The sequence below is a fragment of the Centruroides sculpturatus genome, unplaced genomic scaffold (assembly GCF_000671375.1).
Source record: "Centruroides sculpturatus isolate CEXI.00-Female unplaced genomic scaffold, Cexi_2.0 scaffold152, whole genome shotgun sequence".
Taxonomy (NCBI): Eukaryota; Metazoa; Arthropoda; class Arachnida; order Scorpiones; family Buthidae; genus Centruroides; species Centruroides sculpturatus.
In genome coordinates, this window is record NW_019384348.1 from 142,990 (window position 1) to 156,005 (window position 13,016).

The window sequence follows — 13,016 nt, forward strand, 5'->3', positions numbered from 1 at the left end:
AGAACATAAAAAATATAATAAAAATAAAAGAGAATCGATTAAAATAACAGTTACCGAGATGCAAATGTTATTATTATTTTTTTTTCAAAGTAATGACTGGAAAATATATTCCTTAGTATAAAATGTTTATCACTAGAGAAACATCGAAAGTGATGGAACAACATCTGTACTCGGAAGCTCATAAACTAAACACTAGCGTATCAAATTTTCAAATATATTAAAGGAAATGCATCCATCTGGAATGATTTTTCTAGATACGGACCAACAATTGTAACTTTTCTATCGTAAATAAGCTCACTTTAAACAGAAAAAAGTTATAAAAATACTCTTAAAATCACTGTTTCACGTTGTTTTCTTAGCTGGAGATCCCTTTTTAACTTATAAAAAGATCCTAGTATTACTCGGTATACGGTGTTTCAATCGATAGATCCCGATAGTGTTTCCTTATAAGTGTGTTTTCCATCTGGTATATCCCAACGGTGTTTTCGAAACATTACATCTCCATTGTATTCCCCTACAGATACATCCCGATAATGCTTTACAAGTAATATATTCCAGTAATGTTCCTCAATCAACAAATAGATGCTAGTAATGTTTCCCAGTCGATAGATCCCAATATCAGTTCACAATAGTAATATTCTCAGTCTGATATACCCTAAATATTACTTCCCTATAGTGTTTTCTCAGTCTCGTATATCTCAACCCTATTTTCAAACCAATAAATCTAAATAATGATCCCTCAATTCCAGTAGCTCTTTTCAATCATCGTATCTCAATGATATTGTTTCTCAACTAGTAAACACGAATTATATTTCCCTATAGATCTCAATAGCTATTGGGGAACCGCGATCCATTGGTCGAGGAGGAAAACGTTTAGAAGAATTAATATATTAAAATGAGGAAATACGCCATCACGAAACTAGACTTGAAACACTTGGAGCGGAAACGAAACGTACGCATCTCTTAATATATTTAACCAGCAAAATTTCCACTCTATTGAAATTCTTTCTGCATCGATAATTTAATTTTTGTAAGATGCCAACTTGGTGATAATGAAATTCAAATTGCCAAAAGGTTGGGAATTTTATTTACTCCTTCATATTTAATTAATTAATATATTTTCTTAATATAATTTTGAGTCATGTCGAAGCGAAAGTGATTAAATTTCTTTTTTTTTCTTCTTCTATTTTATTTTTTTTAATTGCGTTTTCGATCGCGAAACAGACAGACAACCAAACACGCCAAATGGCATCGCTTCTATTATTATGCTAATAGAAACAGGACTGACCTAATTTCGGGATGTAAATAAACAAAATTAATAATATCCAGACATCAAGGCAGAATCTAATGATGATTTTAATTAAAGTCGAATATTTGTTTCATCTACAAAAAAAATCAAATTTGGATGCTGCCAAAGAGTAGACACACCCCGTTCTGTTAGAAAGAAGATAGAGGAGTGGCAATTAATATTAATAATACGAAAGAAACTAAGGTGAAAAGCTATTATACTATATACAGAGGCACATCTATAGGTTATAGATACGTATAATACATATACAAGTCGTAATTGCCGGAATATAATGCGCGCACCCCATTTTCAGACAATATTTTTCGAGAAATAAACTGATTTTTAGATAATTTCAACTTAAAAATACAAGCAGGAAATTGATTTTAAAGGGAAAAAGAATTTAAGAAAATGAAATATTTAAACATTATAAGGATTAAATCATAAATTGAAAGTAGTTCTAAGTACATATAAAAAATTGCAGATTATTTCTTATCAGTTGTAATGTTTGAAAAATAAAATACTTCTTCAAACTTTATGCATTTTTTTTAATTAAATTCGTTATTTTTTCTTTTATAAAAGATTATTTCTTTCTACGAAAACGTATGCCTTACTTTGAGGAACAAGATATGGATTATAAATGGTTTCATTACACAAAGAAGACAAAACATATCTAGAAGATAAGCTCTAGAAAGGAACAATAAAACACGAGTGTAACATATGCATATAATCAAGGATGAAAGGAAAAAAAAAATTACTTATGAAAAGATCCATTCACGTTCAAGGTTACATAAATGATAAAAATTTTAAGATGTATTTTATAAAAAGATATTATGCAACGGTGAAATAAAACAAATCAAAGCTCCCATTTTACACCAGTTTAGTTTTTCTCATCTCCATCACCACGTCTATGTTACCATCTGTTCTCTGATAATTATACGGTGTTTATCCATAGCACGTGCACCATTGCCTTAGGGGTTCGGGGTCCTTTTTAAGGCTCAAGGACGAAATTTGGCTATCACAATGCTTCCATTTGAAAAAAAAAAAAAATGCTATTCATTCTACATTTATATGACTCATAATACACGAAAGTGTGTTTTTATCATCAACTCTTGCACTTAAGTGCGTTAAGTGATTGTCATAAAATGGAAAAAACACAGTGGAAAGTAAAATAATCTATATTTCTAATCTCTCCTCCCAATAAATGTATGAAAAGCGTATTTTATATACACTATAAATGATGTTGCCCTTTTGTGTAGGTGTGTAAAATATGAGTTACTTGATGAAGATTCTTAAATAGCTACAAGGAATAGAGACTTCGTTGTAAAAGGGGGTTTAGTGCTGTGAAAATTGATAAGTCTGGTAGCATTTAAGTAGGAAGAGTAAAGTGAAAAATCGCGCAACTTAATAACGTGTGTCAAAGGTCAGTAAGTCGAGAAGAAAATAATGTAAAACCCGGATCTTGTCCGGTGTGTCAACGTACTGTCCGCTATTTCGTGCATGCGCTCTTCAAGTATATAGAATATCTAACCCACCTTTACGAATACCTGACTTTGTAAATTTGAAAATTTTAATTTAATATCCTAATTAACATTATAAATTCTGTAATGTTTCTAAATTGATTTTTAAAGTTCGATGATGACTATTCTTTGCAGTTAAATATTAAAAATGGGCGAAGTTTGTGATTAAATTTCATATGAAAATTAAATATTTATTATGCTATCGACTGCGATAAAAAAAATTGTTTTAAAATAAACGTAATTAAAATATGAAAAATATTGTTTTAACTTAGGTTATCCTTTCATTGATTTAGAAGAAGTCTCCTTCAAGATATTATCTGACAGTTGCCGAGGTAACCAAATGTTATGGCAATGCGTATCGTTTGCTAAAAAAGCTATCCCTGCTTAACATAATTCTTTTATTTTTTTTAATAAAAGTCCCATAGTTAAATTGGAAAATGAAGCCGGAGATCAACTACGATAAATGTAAGGAACGTGGTGGAAAATCACGTGGTAAGCGTGTAAAAAAATTCCAATCACGAATCACTACTTTTGAAATGCAGACTAAAATATGTCGAGAAAGCAAAAAGAATCGATATTAATCCGGAAATATTTTTGAAAAATCTAATTAAGAGCAAATAAATCGAGTACTCCGTAAGAATTTTCTTGAGAGCAGCATCTCGCCGATACCCGGAGGATGAAGAGGAGTAGCAACATCATCGCTTGTAGCAAAGGAGGAAATTCTATCGAGGAATTTCCGATATTTTTGTTGATTTTGATGTATTACTCTTACAATTGTTTTACTTTCCGAAGTATTACAATCGACCTATCGATCGAAATTTTCTTGGATGACTCACTCTTCACCATGACCTATCTATACACTATCTATACCTATCCAATATGTATCCATAACTATTTTCTCTCGTCTCTAATTTATATAATTATATAAATTATTTCTAAATGATAAAATTTCAATTAAGTAAAACATGTGCGAGATCATTTAAGCATCACTTCGGAACGGTCACGTATCGATGAGGATTGTAAAAAAAAAAAATTCATTTCTATCTTACCTTTGCTTCTACTCTTTCCATTATCTTGTAGCCTTATATAATTTGTAAGAGAGCATATTGCATCCCGAATCGTACGTAGGCCTAAAACGTAAAACCCCTAACCGGACCTTTTGTCTACCTCGCTCACACTAAGCATCATCCAGCTGCTGACGTCATCTGCGGACGTCGGGTCGATTTCTCCACCTCCATTCTGCTTTCCCCTCCCCGTTCTGTGAAGTAGACGTGCACCTTAACAACCGTCGCCGAGGTGATTTTCATTCTATCAAATTGTGACATTTACAGTTTAAACAATTGACGAAAATTAATTTTTTATTTAAGCATTTCTCAATCGTTTTTCGTAGATAATAAAAAATGTTCGCTTCCGTAGAAACTCGACTTTTATCTTTAACCTTTATCAAACGATAAGTAATTTCACGTTTAACTAAAGTTTAGGTCATTTCGAGCATCTTTTTAATTCTTTTCTTTACTGTAAGATGCTCGAATTTAACGTGTTGTGATGGTTTTTTAAATTTCTAACGGGATTGTCTTGCCATAAATTAATCCCTGTTTGAACATCTGCTTTGGATAAATCTGTGAAGAAGGAGCAGAAAGAGGATGGACAAAGAGATGCGTCACCTGTCACGTGACGAAAATCAAAGTGGCGACATCTAATGAGAAATGACACAACTAGAAAAATTCTTATCTTCCTTTAAAATTCCAATATATATAGATATATACATATTAACTATATATATATATTTTTTTTTTTTAAATGGCAAAAAAAAATTATTTATAATTAAGCAAAGTTTTTTTTATCTAAAATAATTCTATTTCTAAATTTATTAAACATAAGTTCTTCATATTATTCAAGTTATTATTTTTCTTATTTAAATATAAATAATGACATTTAATATGTTAAAAAAAAAACAATTTTTCAGCAAGGATGCTTAAAAATTCAATTGTCTCTTCGAAACGTTCGAGGATCTTAAGACGAAATCGTGTTAAGTGGCTCCGCCGGTGGCAGTTTACGGTACTACTTCAACTGCGGTTCACTCTCTGTATTATTTGTAACATCCCGAATTATCGATCGTTTGTTCTCCTCCGCATCTTTGGTTGCTATAGCAACGGTAAACGACACCAGTTGAGATGTCGATGACCTTCATAAGATTTTAACCTTAAGAGAGATCGGTTTATACTATTCGCAATTAAGAATACTTTCTCGCAGTTAATGTTGCATAACAACATTTTATTGCCAAACTTAAGATTTATCAATTTTCCAAATGATGAAACGACATTCTTCACCTTTAAAAATAACGATTACCGAGACTTTAAACCAAAATTTAATCCAAAATATGCTTTATTTTATTAATAAAATGTAATATTTTGATGCCATTATTAGCATTTTATTGATGTGTTTTTTTCCTCTAGGATATGCGTAAATGCATTCACGATATGACTTTTGCATGACGGAAAATGTTATGCGCTTGCAAATCTCGATATATTTTATTAATGATAACAGCATTTACTAAACAAGTAATGCAGAAATTCATTTATTTTCTTACCTGACCTAATGCTTCCGTAGAGAATATGATTCAATGATGAAGTCGCAGTCCAATCGGTACCTGATATTATGATACATCAATCCAATCTCCCTGCTCCTCGGCACAAAAAAACAAAAAAAAAATTATTGATAAATTAAAATCAGAAGTGCATATTTTGTTATTGGCACTCTTCTAGAATCTTTCGATTGATAAAAACTGAAAAATATGATCCAAGGTCACTTAAAAAAATAAAAAAATTGTCTAGAATATCAGCTAAGAAGAGTCACGCCGTGGTCTGCTAGCCCAAATTCTGTGAGGAAAAGGTAGCGATTGTAGCTCCTCTAGTGGATGTCCCTGATGATGAAATGGTTGCTATGGTTACCATTACAATGAAATACACGATGAAAACTGAAAAAATTTATTTAAATTTCATCTTTATATTAATGAAATGATAATCCCGGTAAAGACGGCTTTCCTGTATAACTCGATTGTTATGCAGTGAAAACACCATTTCGGGAGCAAACTCCGGAGACGAAAGATTGATGAAAATAGGGAAGATATTGTTGTTTTCAATTTTAGAATCGATTTAATTATCTGATCTTTATTTAATACACGATTTTTCACTGTTTCTAATAGAGATAAGGTTATTCTAGTAGGAATAAAATGAGGAGGGATAGACGTAAACGAATTACTATTGACAGGATGTGGAGTATTCAACATCCACAAACGTGTCAGATCGACATGGGTGGGTTTGGATCATCGATCGATGTCAGTTCTTCTCTAGGTCATGGTAAAGGACTCAACATGAAAAGGTGAATTGGAAGTTCATCTACTTGTACAATCGAGAAAGAGAAGTTTAGGTGCTGACACATTCAATCTATCAGTTCCCTTCAGAAGATGGGCTATCGATTGGTTATTCTAAGGTCAATGGTCGTTCCGAGGAGCCGGATGCAGTTTTAAGGATGCTACAGCTCAGTAAACTCATATTAAATATGCGTTTATTTTAACAATTGAACAAAATCGAGAGAAGAAAATGCATATAAAACTTTCTTTACATCTGTTTACACAGATTGAAAAGCTTCTCCAATGGTATTTAAAAGCCTTTATTAACTATTCAAAAACGAAAAAATGATGGCAAACGTCCAGATTTTCTCTTAGAAATCTCAACTCTTCCCTTCACTAAGAGAATTGTAACTATTTTTAGAGCAGAGAACATTGTCTAATTCAAAATGACTTTAATTGAAAATTCGCAGATCTTAACATTCAAAAATTCCCAACGGTCACTTAATATTTATCTAATATAAGGGTTATTTATATCCCTCTAATTGGTAAATTTTCCGTAAGATGGCATTAATAAATAGGTGAATATATCATTTTAAGATATACAAGAATAATTATAATAAAATTTTCAACACTTTCCTTTAATAATTTAATTATTATAAATATAAATTTATGTAGCTATATGTAAGCATCTTTGAGACAATTTATATATAAATTTTAAATTATTTATTACTAAAAATTATAAATTAAATATAATCTTTTATATAATNTTTATTAGTTTATTAGTTATTATTTATATTATAATAAATATATATTAACCAGCAATTATTTATCACAATGCAAGGCTGCAATTTTTAATCATATTATTAATGTTATTATTTATATTATAATAAATATATATTTATTAGTTTATTAGTTATTATTTATATTATAATAAATATATATTAACCAGCAATTATTTATCACAATGCAAGGCTGCAATTTTTAATCATATTATTAATGTTATTATTTATATTATAATAAATATATATTTATTAGTTTATTAGTTATTATTTATATTATAATAAATATATATTAACCAGCAATTATTTATCACAATGCAAGGCTGCAATTTTTAATCATATTATTAATGTTATTATTTATATTATAATAAATATATATTTATTAGTTTATTAGTTATTATTTATATTATAATAAATATATATTAACCAGCAATTATTTATCACAATGCAAGGCTGCAATTTTTAATCATATTATTAATGTTATTATTTATATTATAATAAATATATATTTATTAGTTTATTAGTTATTATTTATATTATAATAAATATATATTAACCAGCAATTATTTATCACAATGCAAGGCTGCAATTTTTAATCATATTATTAATGTTATTATTTATATTATAATAAATATATATTTATTAGTTTATTAGTTATTATTTATATTATAATAAATATATATTAACCAGCAATTATTTATCACAATGCAAGGCTGCAATTTTTAATCATATTATTAATGTTATTATTTATATTATAATAAATATATATTTATTAGTTTATTAGTTATTATTTATATTATAATAAATATATATTAACCAGCAATTATTTATCACAATGCAAGGCTGCAATTTTTAATCATATTATTAATGTTATTATTTATATTATAATAAATATATATTTATTAGTTTATTAGTTATTATTTATATTATAATAAATATATATTAACCAGCAATTATTTATCACAATGCAAGGCTGCAATTTTTAATCATATTATTAATGTTATTATTTATATTATAATAAATATATATTTATTAGTTTATTAGTTATTATTTATATTATAATAAATATATATTAACCAGCAATTATTTATCACAATGCAAGGCTGCAATTTTTAATCATATTATTAATGTTATTATTTATATTATAATAAATATATATTTATTAGTTTATTAGTTATTATTTATATTATAATAAATATATATTAACCAGCAATTATTTATCACAATGCAAGGCTGCAATTTTTAATCATATTATTAATGTTATTATTTATATTATAATAAATATATATTTATTAGTTTATTAGTTATTATTTATATTATAATAAATATATATTAACCAGCAATTATTTATCACAATGCAAGGCTGCAATTTTTAATCATATTATTAATGTTATTATTTATATTATAATAAATATATATTTATTAGTTTATTAGTTATTATTTATATTATAATAAATATATATTAACCAGCAATTATTTATCACAATGCAAGGCTGCAATTTTTAATCATATTATTAATGTTATTATTTATATTATAATAAATATATATTTATTAGTTTATTAGTTATTATTTATATTATAATAAATATATATTAACCAGCAATTATTTATCACAATGCAAGGCTGCAATTTTTAATCATATTATTAATGTTATTATTTATATTATAATAAATATATATTTATTAGTTTATTAGTTATTATTTATATTATAATAAATATATATTAACCAGCAATTATTTATCACAATGCAAGGCTGCAATTTTTAATCATATTATTAATGTTATTATTTATATTATAATAAATATATATTTATTAGTTTATTAGTTATTATTTATATTATAATAAATATATATTAACCAGCAATTATTTATCACAATGCAAGGCTGCAATTTTTAATCATATTATTAATGTTATTATTTATATTATAATAAATATATATTTATTAGTTTATTAGTTATTATTTATATTATAATAAATATATATTAACCAGCAATTATTTATCACAATGCAAGGCTGCAATTTTTAATCATATTATTAATGTTATTATTTATATTATAATAAATATATATTTATTAGTTTATTAGTTATTATTTATATTATAATAAATATATATTAACCAGCAATTATTTATCACAATGCAAGGCTGCAATTTTTAATCATATTATTAATGTTATTATTTATATTATAATAAATATATATTTATTAGTTTATTAGTTATTATTTATATTATAATAAATATATATTAACCAGCAATTATTTATCACAATGCAAGGCTGCAATTTTTAATCATATTATTAATGTTTTATTTAATTTAAATTAAAAATATACACTCTCCACCTCAAATTAGTAGTGTCTTGCATCTGTACATCATACTTCATCATACATCATCATGTAAAACTATTGATGTATTTTTTTATTTAATTAAAAAGACACTGTCTTCTGCATACAATGGACAAAAATTTCCTACCCCTCTTATTTTCTAAAACATCCTTTAAGTGGAAGGTACAGTAAAATAAATATCAATTAAAAAGTACCATACCTCGCTTATTCATTTCTGTGTCCTTAAACTTGACATTATCACAGTGCCATTTTTAAATAGTATACTGGCATTATTGTCATTTAAACAATGGTAAATTGAGGTGGCATTTCTCCTTTGTATAATGGAAGTAAGCATTAAGTAGGAGGAAAGAATAACAGAAACTAAATGAATTAAATTTTAGTACTGACAAACGTATCAAGATTTTAAACTCATTAATTTAAACTAAATTAGCATAGATTTTTCATATTTCTGACTCTTAAAATGCCATACATCTTTCTATAAATGCAATACTTTTGGAGTATATTTTACTGATAAATATGTTTAATAATATTATAGTTTTTCTTTTTTAATTTTATTTTAACAGCTTATATTTTTCCTTGGAGTTTAATATATGGAATCAAATATTTTACAGATAAAACTTTTTGATAAGAGAAAAAAAAAGTTAGATGAGATAAGTATCAGCAGACACAGCTGATATGAATTATCTTTCGGGACAAATCTTGGGAATTGGAGTTGAAGTAAATGGAAGTGAAGCGAATGACGTGACAAAAATTTTTAAAGCTTATTTTTCTCATAACTTGAGAGAAAGTTTTCAAAATATAAAAGGTCCAAATAAAAACAAAATCTTAAGTTTAAAACTAAAAAGAAAAATAAAGGTTTTTAATTTTTTATATAAGGAGTCGTCCATTAATTAAGTGTACAGTTTTCCAGCCCTCGCTCTGTTGTGTACAATGTTATATACAACGAAGAGAGAGCTCGAAAAGCGTTGTATTTCTTCCATGCCAGGATATCCATCAATTATTGTATAGGTAATTAAGAGGGGGAGTTTTTGGCCAACTTCTCCACGTATACAATAGTTCATGAATTCCTCTAGCATGGAAGAAATGGAAAAAAGTTAGGCTAATATTTTCACGTGACTATTAAAGATGAACAAATTCGTATGCCATTAAAAAATTTCACGTAGACAATGCCTGTACCCCCCACCTATCGTGCACAATGATATACTTTTCTCGATTCTCCTTTACTATACACTTATTTAATGGATGGCCCCTTAATTTAGAATTTTGAAGTAAAATTCGTTATATATTTCTAAAGATAATAAGAATAGAATTTAAATATCAATTTGATATAAAAACTGTGAAAAATGGCCGTAATGTGTCTCCTCCATATTATAAATTTGTATTAACTTCGTAAACGAGAGTAATGTTTCTAGTTTCTTATTTCCAACGTAAATTTGTATAATTTTTCGCTCATTTTGTATAACTTAAACGTGTACAGAACGAATCAAAAAGGAAACATCAAAATCTTGAATTTTGCGAAAAATCCTCCTAAATATACAGTATATAAACATTCGAATTTAATTTTCTATCTTCATTATCTCTCAAGATGTTAAATAAAAATTAATTTTGATATTTTATAATAAATATTTCTCAAAAAATAATATAATTATTTTATTCAAACAACAATAAACTTTCATAAGTTCGGTCCTATGACAATATTTAACCGAGTAAGTGATGCAAACAAGAAAAACAGATAGATAAATATGGATAGCAAAAGAAAATAAAGATAAATTGGCTTCAGGAAGTGTAAAGATTCATTAGGTTTATGTCAAGAGTGTATCGATTTGACGAATATATAGATTTTTATGTGCAGAAATAGTTGTTTCTTGTATTAATAACTTGCAATTTTTCTTTCTACTCAGAAGTGTCTAAGAGATTATCATATAGAAACACCAAATAAATTAATTATATAACTTTACTTTTAACCCATATTTTAATGTTAATCTGTAGATTATAATTATTTTATGAGAATATATATTACATGATTAAAACTAAATAGATCCTTTTGATAACCAAAATATACGATAAAATGTCTATTGTCCCGGTTACAGTGCAGATGAGAGGTATCTCAGGCAATTTTATTGATAGTACAATGCCGAAGAAATTGCTCGGGTATTGTTTATTGTGAAATAATTAATTAACTGATTAAGTAAATTGTTAATTTTTAGTAAAATTAATTAGCTAATTTTAAAAACAATTAAGAAAAAACCTCCATATGAATGCATAGCGATAGTAATTTTTCTGTAATCTGAATATTGTATGACTATTTCTGCAAATTATCGTTAACCTTCTTAGTTACAGATTATAAAATAATGAAAATTCAATAAATCTACACGATTTTAATCAATTTTTATACCAAAACTTCAATTTATTTACGTATTTTTCTCCATTATCTAAATAGAAAATATATTTTACACATATTCCGTCATGCATAAAACAGAAACCAGACATGTAAGCACTTCGTGACACTTTATAGTATCTAAAACTTTGGATAAATTTCGGGATTTTTATCCCCTCCTCGACCAACCGTGCATACAAATTTACATTTAGATACTAATAAATCTATAAATCTGTAATTTGATACTGGTATAGTACGCATGATTGGTCGAAGAGGAGATAAAAATCTTGAAATTCATCCCATGTTATACAGTGAGATCCAATAGAATCACGAAGCGTCTATGTGTCTAATATGTATTTTATACATGACCAGGTATATTTAATACTCCATGTATTAAATTACATACGGTGTTCTTTCTATTTTACAAATAATAATTAAAGAAAACATGTTCTAAATCTTGAATTGAGTTATATAATATTCTGATTATAGTGCAATTTAAATCAATAGAATATAATATTTAATTGGAGATTAATAAGTATATTTAGATCACGTTTCGTTAGTTTATCAGACAATGCTCTTTCATTTTTATCATATATAGAATATCTAATCTTTTCTTTAAAAAAAATAATTAAAAAACACATATTACCTAACCATTAAAATAAATATTTTCTTATATACAGTATATACATTTTAAAATTAATTATAAAGAGATTTTTACGTTTTACAGCAGTATTTTCAGTCGTTATCCCTGGAGAAATTAACGATTAAATTTTCAATAAGCTCCCGTTTTGGCGAATTTATAAGATAAATTAATTGAAATTTCAATAATTAATTTAATCGTGCAAATCATTAAACACGTAGAATAGTATCTAAAGCCTATCAAATTACACAAATCACTACACTTCGGCCATCTTGGATTCGTTGGAAAGTATGAAGATATTTTCACACATTTTCGGATAATATTCTTTAAAATAAAAAAAAAAAATCACTCGTCAGTGATAAATGACACCATTTTGTCACGTTAGATTATGAATTTTATATACGAAATTTAATGAAATTTTTATCTATTCGCGTGACAAAACAGGAAAAAATTGATATTTCTAAGTAGCGTGTACGTGTGTAATTCGCGTGATACACAGTTTATAATCATTGGAATCGTATATACACACACATATATATATATAGGGGAGACCGGGGCAAGATCGGCATGTTAAGCTTTACTTAAATTTTGTGTAATAAATACTGCTGTAAACTGAAAACAAAGCTTTGCATATTGTCTATTGGAATGTTACCTTACTATAGAACTGGTTAAAATCAGTTTGGAAATAAAAATAATTAAAATAATTACAACTTTACAAGAAGA

General features: G+C 26.6%; 2 protein-coding genes across 4 annotated transcripts in view; one reads left to right on the forward strand and one right to left on the reverse strand.

Moving 5' to 3' along the window:
• LOC111636673 (disheveled-associated activator of morphogenesis 1-like) overlaps nt 1–5,506 on the reverse strand; it is a 76,552-nt gene extending 71,046 nt beyond the window's left edge. For 2 of the 3 annotated variants that reach the window (XM_023381966.1, XM_023381981.1), the window contains exon 1: nt 3,855–4,112. In XM_023381966.1, the coding sequence (XP_023237734.1) occupies nt 3,855–3,875 (21 nt within the window). In that variant the 5' untranslated portion in view covers nt 3,876–4,112. Of the gene's footprint in view, nt 1–3,854; nt 4,113–5,395 lie in introns of those variants that run through there. The other variant, XM_023381997.1, reaches the window with a different exon arrangement.
• Nucleotides 921–13,016, forward strand: part of LOC111636584 (arylsulfatase I-like) — a 17,059-nt gene continuing 4,963 nt past the window's right edge. The window contains exon 1 of the mRNA XM_023381866.1: nt 921–1,074. The gene's annotated coding sequence lies outside the window, so the exon portion shown is untranslated. The remainder of the gene's footprint in view (nt 1,075–13,016) is intronic.